We start from the raw sequence: 24,484 nt of genomic DNA, 5'->3' as shown, positions 1-24,484 counted from the left end.
TATATATATATAATATATATGAATGTATGTATGTATGTATGAATGTATGTATGTATGTATGTATGTATGTATGTATGTATGCATGTGTGTGTGTAAGTTTATTCATGTAATAATATACCGATTAGTCGTCCATTTCTAACAAATGTGATAATTCAGATTGCGTTTTTACATCTTCGTAACTACAACGATAAGTTATTTCTCCCTTTCTTAATACATAAATATAGTCACAACAAGACAAAGTATTTGCATGGTGTGAAATAATTAAGACTGTATTATTTGGAAAATGATTTCTTATTATATAATTAAATGACTTTGCTTTACCAATTAAAAAACTATTTAATTCATCATGAACAGAATTGTTTAAATTGAAAATAGGAATTTCATCTATTAATATAATTTTATATTTATGTCGATTTAAATAAAGTCTAACTAAAGATAGATATCTTATACAATCATTTGTTAATAGAATAGTATTATCATTTGATTGGTTTATTACTTTTGATGTTTGTATTATTTTTTTATAATTTGATTTCATATCTTGTTTATGCATATATTTATATAAATCCTTTTTACCTAAATTTATACCATTCAATTTTAGAGCATGAACTATTTCATCATCTGTGAAATTATTATATGGATCAATAAAAGTTCTTATATTCCAATTATAAAAAACAAAAGAAGATTGAGCTAAAATACCAATAATACTATCTTCTCCTTTTCTATTATATGTTTGAATGTCTCTTCCTTCTACTGTTATTTTTCCTTGTGATATATTAATTAATCCTAAGATAGATAAAAGTATAGTACTTTTTCCTGCGCCTGATTTTCCTATTATCCCAATTTTTTGATTTTTTAAAGCATACATATTAATATTTTTTAATGATGGTTCTTCATCTATGTATTTATATGTACCATTAACTAAAGGAATTTTTTTTTTATAACTTACATATACATTCTCAAATTTAATACCATACTTTTTTTTTGATTCATCATCCTGAGAACTATTTATAATTGAAGATAAGGATAAATTTTTATATTCTAAAATTGCAGATATCTTATCCGAGATATTTTCATTCTTTTCCTTATATGTTTGTGTTGTTATTACATTTAATTCATTTTCCTTATTCATAGAAGCATTTTCTTTATTAGAAATTTTAGCAAATTCTTCTAATCTTTGAACACAGCACATTTCTTTCTCTATGTGAGTATAATCACATAAAAGAAATTTTATAATAACACCTAGTCTAGCAGAAAACGATATACAGTATCCAAGGATACTCAAAATTCGAACATAATTTTTTTCTTTATATAATTTGATTATGCCACTTGCATATAAATGAGGATGCATGATAATGTAAGTAGTTAATAACAATATAAAAATCTTAATATAAAGAGATGCCCAAATATTTATAAGCCATTTAATAAAATAACTAATTCGAAAATTGTTTATATAATGCTCATATACATCCAAATGATATGTATTTTTTTTATATATATTAATGATGTTTTTTCCAGACAATGCATTACTATAGATGTTACATAAAGGAGAATGACATGATAAATACAGCCTTTGTGCTTCTTTACAACCTCTGGAAAATCTTTTGAAAACAAAAAAATATATTAATATAATTACAAAGGGGAAAATAAAAATACAATCTCTTATCATATATATAATTAATAAGGATGATAAGATACAACGAAAAAAAATGAAAAAAGCTTTATATATTCTCTTTAAAAATCCATAATCAAAAGAAGAAATATCAATAATAAATCGATTTATTATATTCCCTAAATTATTATTATAAAAAATATACAATGGTGCATTTAATATGCTATATAATATATTATTATGTACTTTTATTGCTGATGTAATATTTCCATATATGATCATAGAAAAACATATACCTGATGTTATTAATGATATAATTGGTAATATTACAAAATATTCCAAATATCTTACTTGCTTTTGTAATATTGTGTTTGAATGTTCTTTATTATTTTTAGAAATAATACTCATCATAGTTAAAAAGACAAATTTTATTTCATCTGTAAAAATAGATATAAGCATAAATATTACTACCGAAGTTAATAAAACAAATCCAACCTGTTGAAAATACCATAAATACGTTTCTAAACTTATTGAACCCTTAAAATTGGATGAGTTATCTTCATATTTAAAATTACTTGGATTATTTATCATATTACTTGAACTTTTGACAAAAGGCATTGATGAACTTTTATTGAATTCTTCATGTGTATCTTTATATAAAGGTTTTACAATTTCTTCCTTATCAGAATTATTACTGGTATAGGTATCGAGCGTATATTCCTTTCCTAGCGAAGAAACAGTTGGACTATCATCTGTAGAATTATGCCCCAAATTAATGTCATTATAGTTTCTATGGTTATCATTCATATTAATATTTATATGTTTATCCTTGTTACTATTATTATTATTATTATTATTATTATTATTATTATTATTGTCCTTATTATTGTTATTCATATGCTCCTTTTTATAATTTTTCTTTTTTATTTTCTTAATATACTCCTTATTTATACTGTCAATTTCAAAGGAAACATTCTCCGTATTCCCTTTTACGAAATAAGCTTCCTTATATATCATTTTATTACTATGTTTAACATGATTAAGTTCCACTTCATCAAACAATTTTATTCTGGTATAATCTATTGTATTTACGTTTGAATAACCCCAGTGACTTTCTTTAGTTATATTTAAATTGTTCTTTTCCATATATTCTGATATATTTCCTCTATATTTTAAAGTTTTATCCTGAATTTCAAAAATTTTTACTTCATATTGAACATTATCAAGAATATCTTCAATAAGAAAATTATCCAACGTACTTTTATTCATTGAGATAATAAAACTACAATTATCTTTAAAACTTATATTGTCTTCTTTACAAAATAAATTAGAAAATATCTTTTTAGATATAGAAGGATCTAAAGATGTAAATACATCATCAAGCAAATACAAATAAAAATTATTATCATCCATTAAACATTTTTGAAGGTAATTTTCATTGAATGGAATATTATAGTTAACTAATTTACTTTTTTTATTATTATATGAAGAAATGTTTTTATTATTTATTAAATCCTTATCTAATATTTCATTAGGTTGTATAAGGTTTTTTTCATAATCTGTACATAATTTGTGCATATGAATATAATGCTCATATAATGCTCTAGCTAAACATATTCTTACTTTTTGTCCTTTACTTAAATTATGATCATCATTAATATATTTCATATCGCCATGTTCTATGGTACTCAAATCATTCAATAATTCACTTTGTAATATAGTATATTTATAAATTAATGGATTATATTCATTTCCAAATAAAATCATTGATCTAATATTTCCCATAAATAACCAACTATTTTGAGGAACATATAAGATTGGCATTTTTTTGAAAAAATTTCCAATATACAAATTACCATGTGTCATATTAAGATCTCCTAATATAGAATGGAAAAATGCACTTTTTCCTGATCCAACATTTCCTATAATTATTGCTAATGAATTCCTTTTTAAATTAAAATTTATGTTTTTTAAAATATGGTCATTATCACATTTATTATCATATGATAAACCAAAACTACAATTTTCTAATTTTATAATGTATTCATTATTCTTTTTTTTTTCTTTGAATTCATTACTCATTGTGCTATTACTACTATTGTGAATATTTTCATATTCCTCTTTTTTTTCATGTATATGACTACTATTATAATTATATGTAGAATTACTTTTATGTTCCTGGAAACATACTTTTTTATTCGTATTATCATCTACGTTCTTAAGTAAACCAGATAATATTTGTTTATTTATTATATTCTTATGATAATTCATCTTATGATAAAAGAAAAAATATTTAAACATATTTGTCAATTTATTTTTTATTACGTTTTTTAAATGTTTCAAATTATATGATGTTCCGTCATCATGAGAAGTTATGTTTTCATTTTGTAAAAACGTCTTATCCACTACAATATTATAATCTTCATTATATCTTGTACGGTACATAAAATAATTTTTTATATCATTATAATATAAATGATCATTAATATAATTATTTAAACGTTTAATATTTACTATACCTTCCATAACATTATTAACTAAGTTTGGAAAATTTGCCACATTCGAAATTAATATCTTATATACATATAAGGGCATAATAATTGATGTAAATTTAATTTCTTCTTTCTTATTTAATCTATCTTTTAAATAAATAAAGAATATAACCACTTCAACTATATCAGAGGAAATTGCACTTATAAAAACTCCTACGTTACTCAAATAAAGTCTTATTTTACAATATTTCATTTCTTTCATTCGAAATATATTTATGTATTTAAAAGCAAATGATTCCCAATTAAACATTTTTATCAATTTGAATTCTTTTAATACATGATGAATATTATCAATTCTTTTATCTCGATAAATTAAATATTTACTTTTAAACAAACTTGGTAAAAATTCAAATAGTATCATTGCACTGTATAAAGCAATGGACAACCATATTGCAATTCCAACTGAATTGGACCCAATCTTTATATGAAATACATAAAAAGACATAAAAATTTTAACAAATACATTAAACAAATTAATACAAGAAGTAACAAAAAATGTTACAGACGGTACATCAGAAAACATAATATTATAAATGTTCACATTAGGTAAACTCCTATTTTCATTTAATGAATCTTTTTCCATTTTCTTTGTACTTTTTATAAAATTTATTATGTAATCATTTTCCACAAATTTATTATTATCGATATTTTTATTATTATTTTTTATTCCTGATGAAGAGGAGGATACATTCTTACCAATACTAAAAAAATCTCTGCTTATCTCATCACTTTCTGTTTGTAAAGAAAATTTTCTATATGTATTATAAAATGCATCTGGATTTTTTAAATGATTGTTATTACTGCATAAATTAATTTTATACAAAAAATACATTAGTGATACCTCTAAATTTATTGTAAAGAGATGAAAATAAAAATACAAAAGAGCTTCAAAAAACAAATGGAAAAACATTATCATCACTACCACGAACCCACTGAATACTTTGAAATCTTTTAAGAATGAAATATATACAGGAATCTTTTGACCTTCTAAAATACGCATATAGTAATCTATGAATTTTCCCCCCAAGGTAACAATTAATGTCTCTAAAATATAAAAGCTTATTATTAAAATTATTCGAAACTTAAATGTTTTCAAAATTGACCATAAAATATTATGGTAATAAACATTGTACACTTTCTTTTCACTTGCATCATTTGAATTACAATGGTGTAATACATGTTCGTTAGATGAATTTTTTTCACTGTAAAATTCGTAGTCTTCTACTTCTATACCTCTTAAATTCTCTTCTAATTTAGATGCGTAATATGGCACATCGAAGTTCCGACATATATTAGGAAGTTCTTGAATATCTCCTTTTATTAAATCATTTATTAACGGTCTTATCCAATCAAAAGATATAAAATTTAAAAATGATATATTTTGACAACTTTTTTTTTTTTTATTTCCTTTATTTGATATTCCAACATTTTCTTTATATGTCGTCATATTTTAAGTAAAATGTATACAATAAATGTGCATATAATATATATATATATATATATATATTTTAAAAGAACTAATTTTAAAATATATGTTAAATTTTTCATGTAATACGCATACCAAATATATTGGTAACAATTTTAGAAAGAAACGAAATATATATATATATATATACACATATATATTATGTGGAGTAAATATTAAAAGAACATTTTTATGGAACCAATTAAATAAATTATATTAATTATTATAAAACAATAATTTAATGGAATCACAAATTAACACATTAACAATATATAAAAGTATTAAACATTTTTATACTTATGAAATTTAAATATATATTATTAAAATATTTTAACTAATTTATTTCATATTAGTTAATATGTTGCTAGATTAAAAAATAAGTGTACTAAAATAAAGCACATTTAAAATAATAATAAAAATATATAAACATATAAACTAGTTATTAATTATGAAAATTAAATACATTAAACTATTTGAATTGGTTTATATACTTTAATATTAATTAAAACATTACTAGATTTTTAAAAAAGGTGTATAAACCAAAACAAAACACATTCAAAATAATAAAAAAAAAGTGTATTGTTATTTAGAAATATATTATGTTCTAAAATTCATGAAAAAGAACTTTAGAATTATAAAATGAAAAAATAAAATGTATATAATAAAAATAAAATCTAAGCTTTTCTAAATATTTATTTTTTATGTTACATTTCAATTTATGTAAAGTTTACATATATATAGAGAGTGTATTTTATATAAAAATAAAATATAATAATAATTCTAAATTGTAATAATTATAATATAACAAAAATAAAAACACTATAATCCATATAAATATATAACTATGAACCTCCTTTTGATTCATTTCAAATATTCATGTATTTGAATTAGATGTAAAAATTATAAATGTTGTAACTCTTAAAACATACATTATGGAAATAAATATAAAACATTCTTCTTATTATTAAAATATAGTAAATATATAATAATAAAGATTCATGAAATAGAATAATAATATTATTTATTATTATATATACATATATATATTTCAAATGCAAATCTTATACATTTCAAACTTCTAATGTTATATTGCACTGAAAAATAATATTATTTAATATGAATAGTTTATTAATATATATTTTTTTATTAATTTTATTAATTTTAGGTGAATATATAGAAGTTTACACTTTTTAGAACCCCTTTTTTTATTTTTTTTTTCATATTTTTTATTTTTTGTGTTTTTGTTTTTAAATATACAACTATAAAATATGATTTATGTGTTTTATTTTTCCATTAATTTTTATATAATAATTCATATTTTCCTTAATTTCGAAAAAAACCAAAAAAAAAACAAATTATTTTAAGGTATATATTTTTTTAAAAAAATTCGTATATTTTATTTTACAATAGGAATTTTTTCTTGGTTCCATATATGTAAGATTTATATATTTTTGTTTTTAATTTAAAATGTCATTTTATTACATATTTTGTGTTTATAATTTTGAATTTTTTCTAAATTTAACAATTAATTATAAAATTATTCTATTTATTTTATTTAAAGAGTATTCTAATTTTATTTGTTTTTTTCAAAAATATAACTTTATATTTACATATTAATTTTGTTTATTATTTTCTAATACATGTTATTATATTTTAACATTTATTTTTGTTTTCAATAATAATATTATTACTTTTTTCTATTGTTGTAGATTTATTTACTTTTATTATATTAAAATATACATTATAATTATATATATTTTCCGTGAAATATTATGTGATCCTTCATCTATATTAGATATAACTTTTTTTTTATTTATCTATAATATGAACTAATTACCTTTTTATAATAAATTATTTTATATTTATAATAATGCATTAGACTTTTTTCATAATTTTTGATTTAATCTATGACTAATAAATAAAAAATTATTATGTTCTATTTTATTCAATAAGATACCTGTAAGAACATTTAAAGTACATATTACTTAATTACAAAGGAAAATTATTCAACTTAGTTATGAACATTTATTATATATATATAAATATATTGATATATATATATTTATTTATATTTTGTATTTTATTTTTGTGTAATGGAATTTTTAAATATTCTTAACGGAAGAATTTAATAGATTGTTTTATTTGTATTATTAACCTCGAAATTTAAAAAAAAAAAAAGTAAAAAATTATTTACAATAAGGTCATTCACGATGACGACGGAATGTATATAATACCAAAAGTACGTTTTAAACTTGAAGATATTTTTCAATATTTCTATAAGTATTATATTTTAGATACACATTAATAAGAGGTAAATGAAACATGGAAATTTTTATTTTAGCATATATAATTTTTTATATCATCATAAAAATTCTTCTATAAAAGATTACGAAGTCTAATTAAAAATATAATGCATATATATATATAAGTAAATTTATAAATAATTAAATAAACACTTTTTATGTATGTAATTATATTAGATGAAAATTTAATTTTATTTTGTCAAATATATGGATAATGTTTTTTACTATAGCAAGGACGATATTTCTTTCGTATTTACTTCTTTCTAATATTTAATGTTCGTTTTTCGTTCTTAATTATCATTAGAATGATATATAGAAAAGTAATTTTTTTTTATTTTTCTTAAATAAAAAGACGATTTTGGAATTATATATATAATAGGATTATATAAGTGTACGTTGTTCAAGATAAAGAATTTAGAATTAGCGGGAACTACATTATGTATAGATCATTAGATTGATTAAAAATATACTTTAGACATAATCCTGAAAATATATATAAATATATTTTGAAAAAAAAAAAAAAAAAAAGGTATATATTAAATCATTAACATAAAATTCACTCATTTATATTATCTACATGTAGTTTATATTATTATTTTTTTTTCTTTTTGTAATTTAAAATAAATGTACCGTTTTAAAGATTCATTTGTATTCTTTAATAATATATCTAAAAATATGATTATATATATATTTCTTATTTTAATCTGAAGTACTTAAAGATATAATAGTTTTTCTATTACAATAGTAATAATATATTGTTCTGTTTGTTTATTAATGAAATATTTGATTTTCATATTAATATTAAATGTGTAAAAGATGTTAAATAATAATTTTTTCTTTTCTACCTTACAATAATTTATTCATAGATATATATAAGTAATTCTTCCATATAAAAATAATAGTCCAATATACATTTTTTGTTGGAGCTGTGTTTTCTTTATATATAACGAAAAAGATAAAAGATATATTTTATTCTATATAATTTCCTTTTTTTTTTTTAAATATTGTTAATTTTATACATATAATCTAATTAATTTCAATAAAGGTTGAATTAAGTATAGATTTAGTTCATAAGAATATTTATATTAATAGAAAAGACAGTAATAAATATATAAATGGAATTCCATATATATATATATAAAAATATATTTTTCTTCGTAGTTCTAAAGTTATTTCGTATTTATTATAAACTTTTGTCCTAAATATATTACTATATTTTTTATTCATATTTTATAATTTTTTATATGTTTATAAATTTTTTTGTTTTATTTATGAAAAATATTATATAACAAAGAACAGATGAAACATAAATAATTGCAAATTGTTATTTCACAATAACGCAAACTTATGTTAATGTTAATAACGAAATAATGAAAGTGATACCAAGAACAAATACATAAAAAATTTGAATATAAAAATTACATAATGGTGTGAATGTCATATAATAAAATATTTCAGTTTATACAAAAAAAAAAGTCTTCAATATAAGTATGCAAAATAATAAGCTATCATTAAAACAATTGCATAATAACAAAACTAATATATGACATAAATAATTATAGTTAAATAAATGTTTATAAAAGAGGATTAAATAATAAATAACAAAATATAAAACATATTAAAAATTTATTTATACATATATATATATATATATATATATCAATAAAAGAATCAATTATATTATTTAATGTATAATAATTTGCACATAAAAAATAATAATATATATAATTATTAAAAATAAATTATATTATAAAATAAAAGCATAAATTTCCAATGTGTTAATACAAATAATTTTTTTATAATTAAAAACTTAACAATATATATATATTAATAAAATTTATTTAAATAAAATAAAGAAAAAATAAAATTAAATAAAGAAAAATTATAAATTATTAATAATTTTAAATATAAACTTTTAATATTTATATATATAATAATTTATTAAAATTATATTAAAAAAAATTAATTAAATTAATATAATAAAATTATTTTATTTAATTCATAAAAATAAATATCAATATATAAAACTCTTAATTAAATATTATACACACAAAAATATAATTTTAATAATAATAAATACATAATATAAATTAATTAATTATAAATGATAATTTAATTATAAATATTATTAATTAAATATAAAATTAATATTTAAATAAATAAAAATAAATTAATTTTATTTAATAAATATATTATTAATTAAATATAAAATTAATATTTAAATAAATAAAAATAAATAAATTTTATTTAATAAATATATTATTAATTAAATATAAAATTAATATTTAAATAAATAAAAATATATTAATTTTATTTAATAAATATATAATATTTAAATATAAATTTAATATTTAAAAAGAAAATTAATAAATATATTAAATATTAATTTATATTAAAATTAATTAATTTAATTAATTTAATTTTAATATAAGTATATTAATTAAATACAATAATTTTATTATTATAAATAAAAAATAATATATTATTTATAATATATTTAATTAATATATTTATTTTAAAATAATAAATTAATTAAATAAAATGAATATAAATAATAATGATATAATACATTAATAAATAAATATTATTTTAAAGTTAATTTAATATATTATTATATTTTAGTAATTATTAATATAATTTATATAAAAATATATATTATATATAAAATAAAAATTTTATATTTAATACTTAATTATATTACATATATAAAAATATATATATCACATTTTAAATATAAATTATTTAATTAATTAAAATATATTATTATAATTATTTATATATATATTTAAAAAATATAAAATAATTAATATTATATTTAAATATTATAAAGTTATAATTAAATAAATAATAATTAAATAAATGTGTAATTTATTATTTAAAAATATAATTAATAAATATAATAAATAAAATGAAAATTGTTTATATATTAAAAATATAATAAATATATATTTGTTTTTATTTTAATAAATATATTAATTTATTATATATATATATATATTATTTTATTATAATGTTATTAAAATAAATAAATTAATTATTATATATTAATTATATTAAATAATTAATTTATTATATTATTTAATTTAATAATTTTAATTTTATTTATTATTATATTTTTATATATTTAATTATTTATTGGCGTATATATTTATTTTATATATTAAATAATTTAATTAATTTATTAAATTGTTATATTAATTTATATATTTAATTATTTAATATAATATATATTGTTTTGTTTTTTATTTATTAAATTATTATATTAATATATTTTTATTTATTTAAAATATTATATTAAATAATAAAGACAATATATTAAATATATAAATTAATATAATATTTTATTTTACTTATTAATTTATTTAATATATTATTATTTTATTTAATTATTTAATTATATTATTATTTTATTTATTTTATTAATTTATATATTTTTATATATTATTTTATTTATTTAATATAATATTTTAATTATTTATTTAATTGTATTATTAATTTATATATTTTAATATTTTATTTAATTTATTTAATATAATATTTTATTTATTTAATTATATTATTAATTTATATTTTTAATATTTTATTTAATTTATTTAATATAATATTTTATTTATTTAATTATATTATTAATTTATATATTTTAATATTTTATTTAATTAATTTAATATAATATTTTATTTATTTAATTATATTATTAATTTATATATTTTTTAATATTTTATTTATTTAATTATTTTTATTATTTTATTTATTTAATTTATTCCATTTAATATATATATATATATATATATATATAATACAAAAGATAAAATATTCATTAATTATATTTATTAATATAAATGTGTACTATAATTAATTATTAATAAAGAAATTATATAATTATATATAAACTATTAAAATTAATGTGAAATATATTATTATATATATAAATGAATTAATATATATGAAATTATTTATTATATCATCGTTTTTTAAGAAAATATTTATTCCTTAATTATATTTTTAATAGTGTTAATATAATTAAGGAATATTATTTATAAAAGTACCTTTCATACGAAAATTATAATTCGTAATTTCAAATAAATATTTAGAAACATCTAAGTACTATTAATGAGAGCAATTCAATAAAGAAATATAATACATATAATTTTTTTATTGAATTATTTGAAATAACTATTTCTATTATACGCTTAGTAATAGAATAATTGTTGTGTATCTTTCTTTTATTTAAGATTAAATTATGACAAATATGGAACTTCACAATTTATGAAAAAATCTATTATTATATAAATTATATGTATACATATAATTTTTTCTTTTTCCTCAAAAATTTATTACTATTTTAGTATAAAATTAAAAAAATGCAAAATGTTAACACATTTTCCATATCCCGATGATTTTATTTATATTTTATAAATATGACATTTAGCAAAATTATAACATATATTAAATAGGAAATTCATTTTTCCTCATATTATAAAATAATAACAAAAAATAAAATTGTAAAACTCTAGAAAATACATAAGACAAAAAGAGAATGTAGGGTACAATTATATATAAATGTTTTCTCATTTTACGAATGACTAATATAAAATATAAAGATAAAATATCAATTATATTCATTATATTTTCATGAAAATATAATTTATGCTTACAATATATAAGTTTTTTTTGTCAAATTTGTACACCTAAATTATTTTTGCTTTAATAGATTTAAATATACAAGGGGATTAATATTACATTCTATAATATTAAGTATGGTTTCTTTTTTTTTTTTTTTTTTTGGCCCTTTCACTTTTTCCTTTAAATAATACATTTATTTAAAAATATAATATATATCCATATATATTATATTATATTTATTAAGAGATATATTATAGAATAAAATAATTTTATATTCATAAATTTATATAAGACACGACATATAATATTATTCAGTAACCAAAATATATATATATTTTTTATTATTATTCACATTTCAGTGTTTGTAATTCTTAAAAAAGTAACATGTTTTAGTATGAGCATTAATAATATTAATATAGACATGAAAAATTATATTAAAGGGCAAAGGAAGAACAGAATAAATCTTTTACTTTTTTATATTCATGATACTACGTCGAATTTTATTCATATTTTAATTATTGAATCTAAAATATATAATTTTATATTCTATAGAAATATAATAAATGATCACACCTTTTTAAGTAAAACTTTTTTTTTAAATGGTTATAATGTCTGCACAATTTTGTAAAAGAAGTATAATTGTATAAAATATCTTTAACAAACCTATAGATATAACATATATCAGGAAATAATATGTTTTACATAACAATTTCATGTACAATATAAAATGACCTTTAGAAATACAACATGATAGAATTTGGTAAAAAACAAGAGAAAAAATTATATATTTTCTTTTTAAATAAAAGCATTATATAATTATAATTTTTTTAAAGAAAAACATATAAGGGAGCAAATTGAGATATTTAAAAATAAATGTTGAATGATGAAATTTTAGATATATAATTAAAAAAAATATATATATATTACTAAGTAAATATATTGTCCTAATTATATATATATATATATATATATATATGATAAGAACTTTGTTTTTAATCTAAAATACATTTACAATAAAATAATAAAAGTTGTTTCATTATTTTAGACACATTCAAGAATTTTTTTGAAATTAAATTAAAATTAAAAGAAATAGTATTATATGTTCTAAATTGTAAAAAAATAAAGAAATATTATTCTTAAACATTTTTTTGAAAAACAAAATAATATTTCTTTTCTATTAAGTTTTTATAGACATAATTAAAAATTAATTCTTAAATTTTAAAAATCTAAATACCTCTTAATAAAATTTTTTTCTTTCTTTTCCAGTTTTATATATTGTTCTACATTGTATTTTAAAAATATTGTTATGATGTCGTGTAAAATATATGTATATATTTTAATATAAATTAGAACGATATATAATCTACAAATTATTTCAAAATGAAAAAATAGAATGTAAACATTAACATATGCATTTGTTGAGAGAAAAAAAAAAAAAAGTTTTCAATATATATATATATATATAAATAAATATATATATTTGTGTCTATTATATTCTTTTATTATATTTATAAATTATTATTTTAATAATAATGTATAAAAAAATAAAAATAAAAGTACAAAAAAAAAAGACTGAAATTTATTTTGTATGGCGTTATTACTCAATTTATAAATATATATATATATATATATATATATATATGTTTTTCTGAAAATTCTGTTTTTGATAAAAGAAAAAATGTCGTATTTATATTTATGTAAATGCAATTTTCTATAAAATATATTTTTACAAATTAAAATTGATCTATTACCTTGAAATCTTAATTATTTAACGACTGAATTATATCTATAAGACTTTGCTTAAACGACTGGATATATAACTGATCAAAATTATTTTCCAAAACAAAACGTGTTGCTATATTTTCAATTTCATCATTATTCAAAATATAGAATTCTTGTCTGTCTTCAATTATTTTGGTATTTGCTTCATTTATTTCTTGTTCTTTTCTGAACAAATCTGTTTGGGAATATTTTTCTTCTTCTAAATTGCTTATAAATGAATAACTTTTATCCCATTTTGTAGAATCTTTATGTTTCTCATCATTTAATTTTATTTTTAGTTCATCTCCATTATCTAATTTGATACTATTAATTTCACCACTTAACAATTTTCTCATTGCCTTGGCTGCATTTTCTGTTTCATGAAAATTTATATTATTTCTATTGTTGTTCCCTAATACAACGCTATTCAGAAAGAAGAAGAATATTATTATGGGACATAATACAACGAAACGGTTATTAAGTAATTTCATTTTCCTTGAATTGAATTAGAGTAAAAAAAATTAAAAATACAAAAAATTTTAATAATATAAAACAAACAAATTTTATAAAAAACAATTTAAGACATATATATTTTTTAATAATGTTGAAATAGCAAAAGCATTTAAATTTATTCAGAAATTATAAAAAATAATTAATTTAAAAAAATAAATTCTTATAAAACATAATTTATTTGAAATATATATATAAAATAAAATACTTTTAAAACATATAAATTTTGTTATTAACTAGCCAAAACAAATTTTCTTAAAAGAATAAAAAAATAAAAAATAAAGCGTTTTTGACAAAATGTATCACAAAAGTACAGATAGTTATAATATATTATATCTATATTAGATGTATTTTTTTTTTTTTTTTTTTTTTTATAAACTAGCTAAATTCGTTTTGTCAGCTAAAAACAAATGGTGATATATATTTTTTTTTTTTATAATTTTCATCATGAAAAAAAAAAAAAAATATATATAAAAAGACAACTGATTTTTAGTTATATTAGAAAGAAGCAATTAATAACATTCCATTTTTTACATCTCAATTTTGAGTTCATGTATTATAATAAATAAGAATATATGTTATTAATTATCTTTTACTATTGCTATAATTAAAACGTTTGAAATTTTCTTGTTTCCTGAAAAATATCGAAAAAACAAAAAAATAGTACTATGTATATAATATATGTATTTATATTTGTTAATTTTCCCTATGAAACAACTTTAATATTACAATTTAGTAGACCATCCTTTTTTTACTTAAAACATATTATAATACATAATAATGTATTTATAATATGATTTGGAAAATACAATATATATGTATTGGATTGAATAAATATAAATACATTTCTTTGAATTCTACATATTTTTTGTTCAACTTATCAAGAACACGTTGTTTTGTGAACTATATATTTATTATGTTAATTTTATTAATATGTCGTTATTCCAAATAAATATTAAAAAAAATGTATTATAACACCATATAGATTGATTAATATAATATATTTTTATATCAAATATGTACAGTTATAAAAATTCAGTAATATTAATATATAAAATATTTATTTCTCGTGTAATATTATATTAACATAAAAAGTGTATAGTATTTTATAAGATATATGAATAATATTTATAATAAAAAATTTTCCAAAAAAAAAAGATAACATAAAATAACAAAATAATAATGGTAACGCAACGAATCCGAAGGGATATATTTTTTAATGTTTCATTTTTTAACTTCTTTGTTAAATATATTATTGTATATATATATATATATATATATACAATACATTTAATACATTTGTTTTTATTTTTTCTTTCCTTTCATAATATAAAAGAGAATATAATATAATTATTAATGATAAGAAATAAAATATATGACATAACAGAAGTAAATTATAAATAATTTAATTTTTTTGATATACCGGGTTCATATTAAAACGAAAAAAAAAAGGTATATATATATATATATATATAATTTTTTAAAATATTGTATTGTACGCAATAAAAAATACCATTTGTTATTGTTAACATATATATATTATATATATTTGTATTTGTATTTATATTTATATTTGTATTTTTATTTTATTATTATATTATTTTATTTATTTATTTATTTTAATAATATTCTAATAGCATTATTCTTAAAATAAAAAAACAATTTATGGGAATATAAAAAAGTAAAAATATGAAATTAGTTTTTCATTATATTAAATATATAAATGTTTTATTTTATATATTTATTCTATTTTTAAAAAGTAATAGTCTTAAAATATATAACGATTTAAGATATATTAGTACTGTTCATAAATATAAAGTATTACAAATAAAAAAAAGAAGCAACTTGAAAAAAAATCATAATATAAGGAAAATGGAAGATAATGAGAGTTCATTTATTGATATCGGATCAAATTTAACGGATAAAATGTTTGATGGTGTTTACAATAGTAAAAAGCATGAAAATGATTTACAGAAGTAAAAAAAAAAAAAAAATATATATATATATATATATATATATATATATATATATATATGTATATATATAGTTGCATATTTTCAAACCTTTCCTTTTTCTTTTCATCCTTACACATTTCATATAAAAAATATATATATATTTATATTTCTTTTTCTAGCGTTTTAAACAGAGCAAAAAATAATAATGTTGACAAAATTATAATAACATGTACTTGTCTTGCTGAAATTGATAAATCCTTAAAAATTTGTGAAACTTATGGTTAAATTATTTATATATATATATATATATATATATATATTTATTTATTTATTTATCTATCCCTAATTGTTATTGTCATGATGATTTTATATTGTGTTTATTATTTTTATTTTATTTCATTTTATTTTATTTTATTTTATTTGTTTTTTTTTTTTTTTTTGGTAGATCCTGAAGGAAAATTTTTATATTTAAGTGCTGGTGTACATCCAACAAATTGCTATGAATTTATTGATAAAAATAAACATGAAGAAAAGGAAATTATAGCTAAAAAGGAATATGAAGAATTTATCAAGTATTTTAAAAATGAACAAGTTGAGAACTCAAAAATGGAAAATGGTAATAAGAAAATATGTGATGATGAAAAGGATATAAATAATCTTAATGAAATATTACTAGAAAAAAATTTGGATACTATTCCTGGTTTTAAATATAATGAAAAAGATAAAGAATATTTAGAGAACTTAAAAAATAAAATAATAAAGTATCCTAATCGAATTGTTTGTATTGGGGAAATAGGATTAGATTTTGATAGATTATATTTTTGTTCTAAATATATACAAATTAAATATTTCATATTTCAATTAAAATTAGTACAAATGTTTAATTTACCAATGTTCTTACATATGAGAAATTGTTCAGAAACTTTTTTTAAAATTGTAGATATATATAAATTTTTATTTGAAAAAAATGGAGGAGTTATTCATAGTTTTACAGATAAAGAAGATATAGTTCATACTATCGTACAAAATTATAAAAATCTATATATTGGTGTAAATGGATGCTCTTTAAAAAGTTTGGAAAATATAAACGCTGTTAAAAAAATCCCATTAAATCTTTTATTATTAGAAACGGATGCTCCATGGTGTGGTGTGAAAAAAACTCATGCATCATACGAATATATTAAAGATACATATGAAAAACGAGCTTATACAAATTTAAAAAAAATAAAAAACATAATCAAGTGTGATGATAGTACTATTTTCAAGGAGAGAAACGAACCTTATAATATTGCGTAATTTTTAAAATTAATACTTATAAATAATATTATATATAAATAAATAAATAAATAAATATATATATATATATATATATATATAATGTTCTTGAAACGTAAATATATAAAGAAATAATAATTTTTTTTTCTTAAAAGAAATTATATATTTATATACATATATTATAACAAAAAAAATATATATATATCCTCTTATTATATTAAAATGAATCCTTTATGTTCACATATATATATATATATATGATAAATATTTTTTATTATATAAGATGGAAAATATATAAATATTTTATTATTTTATTTTTTTTTTTTTCTAGAGATATTGCAGAAATCACATATAAAGTAAGAGAGGAAGCTGTGCCTTTTGATTTATTTTGTAAAAAGTAATAAATAATAAAAAATTATGTAAAAACATTTTTTTTTATATGTTTAATTTTTCATGTATATACTTATATAAATTAGTATTATATTTCATCTGTATGTTAATATTATATAATATCTAAAATATTTATATATAAATAAAAATATTTCAATGATTTAAAAAATATATATATATATAATATATATACATATAATATATATACATATAATATATATATATAATATATAATCTATAATAAATTTATTAATATAGTAAAAAAATATGTACTTATATGTAAATTTTTTTTTTTTTTTTTTTTTTTTTTTTTTTTGTATATATAATAAAATATTATAAATATATTTGAATAAGTGTACTATATATATATATATATATATTATTATTATTATTATAATTCATATATTTTTAATTTTTATAATTTTATAAAGAATCAGATGTAACACTTTGAATTTGTTCAAGAAACTGAGGTAATTTCATATACAAAAAAATAATAATAAAAGAAAGATTTAAAAGATTATTAATAATGAATGAAGTATCTGGTATACTATGAAAAGAAAAAAAATTATAATAAATAATAAAATATTTATTAAACATACAAAACATATAAAATAAAAGGAGGGTATAATAATAATAAAGTTTAAAATTAATTTATAATATGGAAAATAGAAATAAAACAATTTCTCAAAATACAATAAAAGCACATGTCGAAGCGGTAAAATTAAAAACCTAATTTTTTTTATTTTTATGTTTTTATATTTTATTTGTGTTTATCATTGTTTTTATTTTGAAACAAAATGCTTTTTTGATCTGGCATCTGTTATATATAAATAATTTATTATATATATATATAAATATATACTTTTTCTTTTTGATTTTGATTTATAGAATGATGAATGTAAAGAAAAAAAAGAAAAATATTTAAAATGTTTTAATAATTGGTATAAAAACAATTTCCTCAAAGGAGACTTAACACAAGCGTGTGACGATTATTATGAGGATTACCAAATTTGTGTTTTAGTAAGGAACCAAAAAAAAAATTAAAACATATAATATATATATATATATATATATTCATTTATTTATACTTATTTGTATAATATACATTAAAAAATTCATGTTCATATATAATACAAGTATCGTCTTATGTATTAATAATTTAATATATATATATTTTTATATACATCCTGTATTTTTTATTAATTTCTATAAGAATGATTTAAATAAAAAGGGATTAGGTCATCTGAGCAATGTAGAAAAAGAGAAATAAATGTAGTGAAACAGAGTTACAGTAAAAATAAGCATATTAAAATTATTATAAATGGTTATTAAAGGTTACATTTTTTTTTTTTTTTTTATGTTATTTGTAATTTTATTATTTCTTCATTTCATAATTTTTTCGTTTTATTGTATATTTGTGGATTTGGTTATTAATTTTATAAATATATATTATATCCTATGGTATATATATTATATATATATGTATGTATGTGTAGTACATATATATATATATATATTTTTTTTTTAATGTTCATTATATATTTAATTAATTCACATATATATATATATATATATATATATTATAATTTTTTTTTTTCGAGAAATGTAAAAATTTATCTTTTTTTTTTTTTTACAACTGTTTATATATATAATATATTAATAAAAATATCCAAAAAAAAAAAAAAATTATACATATAAAATACAATTAAACAATAATTAGAAAGGTTTATGCAACCTTTTAACAAGAGTTTCTTATATTACGCGATATATTAAAATAATACATAAGAGATATAATTCAAAATAAAAAAGGTTGCACAAACAAATAAAAACAAATAATAAAGGGAGGGAAGAGAATGAAACAATGTTTAATTAAACAATAAAATAAATTAAATGAATAGTTAAAAATATATATATATATTTATATATACATATATAAAAGAAAAAACATGAAAAAAAAATATATGTAGATAAAAGGAAATAACATAAAATATAATTAAGGAATCATATGTACACATTAACAATATAATTGTACGATTTTTATTTTTTTTATTGTTTTTTTTCATTCTCCTATTATATATAATATATAGTTCATATGTTAATCTTACCTCCGTATAAAATTCTTTTAAATTTATAATTACAAGGATGGAAGATTTATTTGGGTTCTTTCGTAATTCACAAAACGTTTTAACATGATCACCAGGACAAGCATACGATACTATATTATGTTATATATATATATATATATATATATATATTATAAACATATTATGCGTTATGTTATTTTTCCTCTTTATGTAGGAAAACACATTTTATGATGAATACCTTTCTGTACATTCCAAAACGTTGAAGCACCTTAAAAAATTGATGGTTTTTAAAAATTAACACAAAACATAAAAACAGGCACATACCCATACATTTATACATACACATATATTTATACATACATATATATTTATACATATATATATATATATATGTTGTGTATTTTTACATTTTTCTGGTATTAAAATAATTACTATTATTATTATTACTACTACTATTATTATATTCATATTCATCATCGGTATATACGGATTTAATACATGTAGTACTTTTACTATCTTCATATATATCATTCGAATTTAAGGAATTCATATATTTTTTTTTATAATCCTCATTATTCTTTAATCCATAATCAATTTTACTTTTTTTATCTACTATTACCGATCCATTCATTTTATTATTTACAAAATTGATTGGTACATTAATATCATTACTTAATAAATTTTTATTAAATATATCTATAGGATAGCTCGTATTACTGTCGTACATATAATCTAGACAAATATTATTATATTGATTATTGGGTACATTAACAGGAATGTATATATACGCGTTAGGAATATTTTGATTATTATATAAATAAAACAAATTCATATCTAGGTTGTATTTGTAAACATTGTAATTTCCTAAAAAAAAAAAATAATAAAATAAAAAAATAAAACAAAACAAAAAAATAAAACAAAACAAAAAAATAAAACAAAACAAAAAAATAAAACAAAAAAAAATAAAACAAAACAAAAAAATAAAACAAAACAAAATTTTTTTTTTTATCATATATTCATATAAATTCAAACACACATGCGCATATATATATATATATATATATATATATATATATATTAATTTATATTTACCTAAATAATTTGGTGGTGGTACTATGTTTGGATAATTATGCATTTTTAAAGAATCCTTTTTACTATCTACAAATTCTGCGCCCTTATTATTTTTATTGTAATTCTTTTTAGCCTTTTCATTTGTTCCCTTTCCTTGTTGATTTTTTTTGTTATTGTATACATTCTACACATATTTAATAAAAAAGAAAATAAATACGGGTACGACATAAGCAGAAATAGTAAACATTATAAATATGTAAACATATATATATATATATATATATATATAAATTTTTTTTATTTTTCAAAAGCATACGGATAAGTTTCTTATAACTAGAGATGTGTTGTGTGGCAAACCTAAGAGGTCCTTTAATTTTTTCCTAAAAAAAAAAGAAAAAAAGAAAAAGGGTGAAAAAATTGGACATAACATATTTTTAAAAGCTTACATATATATATATATATATATATATATATATATATATATTACATCAATATATTTTTTAGATAATTTGAATAATTTTTCATCCATATTTTAAAAAACATTTCATTATCTCTTATGCACAATTGTAAACCACATAAGTCGATTAAGCTAAATTCTTCTCCTATTGCCAAAAGAACCTACAAAATAAATTAATAAAAATAATATAACGTATCCAAATGGTATATATAAAAATGATAAAATATAACAACATGTATATATATCAAACAATTTGTATATCTCCTTCTTTATTCTATTTCCTAGTTGTTCAATAAAAAAATATTCTAATCTTAAAAATATCATATATATATATTATATATATATATATATTTGTTACCATTTTTTCCCATATTATATCAACGTTGTTATTTTTAAAATGATTGGCATTTTTAACGGTACAAATAAAACCATTTGGATATTCCTACATTGAAAAAAAAAAAAAAAAAATTCATAAAAAGAATAAATCATAAATATTATATATATATATATATATAATTATATATTTATTTATTTTATTTGTGCATACGTCAAAGAGGGGTCTAAAATTATGTTTAAAAAGATAAATGTTGTAGTATTCCTTAATGGCTGAAGGCGATTTCATATATTTATAGTTCCTACAAAAAGAGGGAGAATAAATAAGCATATACATACATACATATATATATATATACATATGTGTTCCGTTTTATAATTACGTACTTGTAAAATTTTTCTATGGTATTAAAAGTATCCAGTGATATAATTTTTCCAACACATTGTTCATTTTCTTTTCTAACTTCATTATCGAATAAAAATAACCACACATTTTGTAAATAATTTTCATTCTATAAAGGTAAATAATATATAAAAAAATAAAAAATTAATATATACATATTATATATATATATATATATATATATATATATATATATATTATAAATTTATATTTGCGTTTCCCAAAATTTTCTTTATTTTATTAATATTAAACGTACTTTATTTTTGTTTAGATGATTTTTCTTTATATTATTATTAACATAGACACTATTATTGTATTTCTTTTCATTGACCTTTTTCTTATTATTCTCATTTTTATAGTGTTCATTTAAATGTTTTTTATGTGTATTCTTTCTTTTTGTATATTCGTTACTATTATTATTATTATTGTCATTATTGTCATTATTGTCATTATTGTCATTATTGTCATTATTATTACTATTATTACTATTATTTTTTTTCCCTTTATTATTCATTATTATATCTTTTTTTTTTTTTTTCATATGGTCTCTTATGTATTCTTTATTATTGTCTTTTTTTTTTCTTTTTATATCTTTTATATTATATCCATTCGTTTTTCCTAAATTGCTATTTTTATCTTCTTTTATTATCTCATCATTTTCATTTTTTGTTATATCATTCTCATTTTTTGTTATATCATTCTCATTTTTTGTTATGTCATTCTCATTTTTTGTTACATCATTTTTATGTTTTTCCATACTATCATTCTTACTATTTCTTTTATTTCTGTATGTTTTGAATACCTTACTATCATTTTCTTCATTCTTTAGGGTAAGAGTACTATTACCTTTATTTTGTTCATTCCCATTATTTTCCTTTATACTTTTTTTCTTTTTTTTCTTTATATTATTTTTATAACCACTTTTCTTATTATTTAAAAGTTCATTACCTTTACTATTTATGCTTAAATTATTTTTCATTGTATCTTTTTCTATGTCAGCCAAGGTGACATTTAAACACTTATCATTTCCTTCCATAATAATAATTTTTTTTTTTACATATATATATATATATATATATATATATATATATATATATATATATACTTTTTAATTAAAAGATATATAATATAAGAATAGCACAAAATCGTACAACATTTAACACCACTGGTTTCAAACCAAATAAATGTTATAGGTATCTTTAAGTTCAATCCAAGACAGAAAATAAAAAATACAATAAAATACAATACAATAAAATACAATACAATAAAATACAATACAATAAAATACAATACAATAAAATACAATACAATAAAATAAAATAAAATAAGAGGGCTTACAAAAATATATATACAGCAATAAATGTAATTAATAGATAATTAAATATAAATAAATAAATATATAAAAATATGGAGGTATATATATATATATATATAATATGTATATATGTATGCTTTATTATTTTTATTTTTTTTATCTTCGGTTCTATATTCTCCTTTATCCTATTATTTTATTACACTGAATATTTACCAAATCATAATATCAATTTATGAATATGTACCATACATATATATATATATATATATATATATACTTTTATATATATATTTTCCAAAAAAAATTAAGAGAACAATCATATTATCTTTTATTTACTTCCAAAAAAAAAAAAAAAAAAAAAAAAAAAACAAAACAAAA

At 16.6% G+C, this 24,484-nt stretch overlaps 5 protein-coding genes across 5 annotated transcripts, besides 1 other annotated feature; 2 read left to right on the top strand and 3 right to left on the bottom strand.

Moving 5' to 3' along the window:
- Positions 1 to 121: 121 nt before the first annotated feature.
- PRSY57_0109900 (multidrug resistance-associated protein 1) lies at positions 122 to 5,608 on the bottom strand (the record flags this gene model as incomplete). The annotated part of the gene is made up of 1 exon (XM_012905416.2): positions 122 to 5,608. One exon carries the CDS (start codon positions 5,606 to 5,608, stop codon positions 122 to 124), a length of 5,487 nt encoding a protein of 1,828 aa, XP_012760870.2.
- Positions 5,609 to 9,744: 4,136 nt separating this feature from the next.
- Positions 9,745 to 11,690: a sequence feature (centromere).
- A 2,622-nt stretch (positions 11,691 to 14,312) lies between these two features.
- Positions 14,313 to 14,804, bottom strand: PRSY57_0109800 (hypothetical protein; the record flags this gene model as incomplete). The annotated part of the gene is made up of 1 exon (XM_012905415.2): positions 14,313 to 14,804. The coding sequence occupies one exon, from the start codon at positions 14,802 to 14,804 to the stop codon at positions 14,313 to 14,315; it is 492 nt and encodes a 163-aa protein (XP_012760869.2).
- Positions 14,805 to 16,512: 1,708 nt separating this feature from the next.
- PRSY57_0109700 (TatD-like deoxyribonuclease, putative) lies at positions 16,513 to 18,917 on the top strand (the record flags this gene model as incomplete). The annotated part of the gene is made up of 5 exons (XM_020114382.1): positions 16,513 to 16,799; positions 16,958 to 17,058; positions 17,224 to 18,070; positions 18,385 to 18,450; positions 18,875 to 18,917. 5 exons carry the CDS (start codon positions 16,513 to 16,515, stop codon positions 18,915 to 18,917), a joined length of 1,344 nt encoding a protein of 447 aa, XP_019970951.1.
- Positions 18,918 to 19,101: 184 nt separating this feature from the next.
- Positions 19,102 to 19,713, top strand: PRSY57_0109600 (hypothetical protein; the record flags this gene model as incomplete). Its single annotated transcript, XM_020114381.1, has 3 exons — positions 19,102 to 19,158; positions 19,332 to 19,463; positions 19,657 to 19,713. 3 exons carry the CDS (start codon positions 19,102 to 19,104, stop codon positions 19,711 to 19,713), a joined length of 246 nt encoding a protein of 81 aa, XP_019970950.1.
- A 1,217-nt stretch (positions 19,714 to 20,930) lies between these two features.
- On the bottom strand, positions 20,931 to 23,827 carry PRSY57_0109500 (hypothetical protein; the record flags this gene model as incomplete). The annotated part of the gene is made up of 8 exons (XM_020114380.1): positions 20,931 to 21,391; positions 21,620 to 21,782; positions 21,915 to 21,978; positions 22,086 to 22,216; positions 22,414 to 22,497; positions 22,603 to 22,690; positions 22,776 to 22,900; positions 23,048 to 23,827. 8 exons carry the CDS (start codon positions 23,825 to 23,827, stop codon positions 20,931 to 20,933), a joined length of 1,896 nt encoding a protein of 631 aa, XP_019970949.1.
- Positions 23,828 to 24,484: the final 657 nt, after the last annotated feature.

This window comes from Plasmodium reichenowi, chromosome 1, assembly GCF_001601855.1.
Source record: "Plasmodium reichenowi strain SY57 chromosome 1, whole genome shotgun sequence".
NCBI lineage: Eukaryota > Apicomplexa > Aconoidasida > Haemosporida > Plasmodiidae > Plasmodium > Plasmodium reichenowi.
Note: the sequence above shows the minus strand (reverse complement) of the source record. Positions and strands in the feature narration are given on the sequence as shown.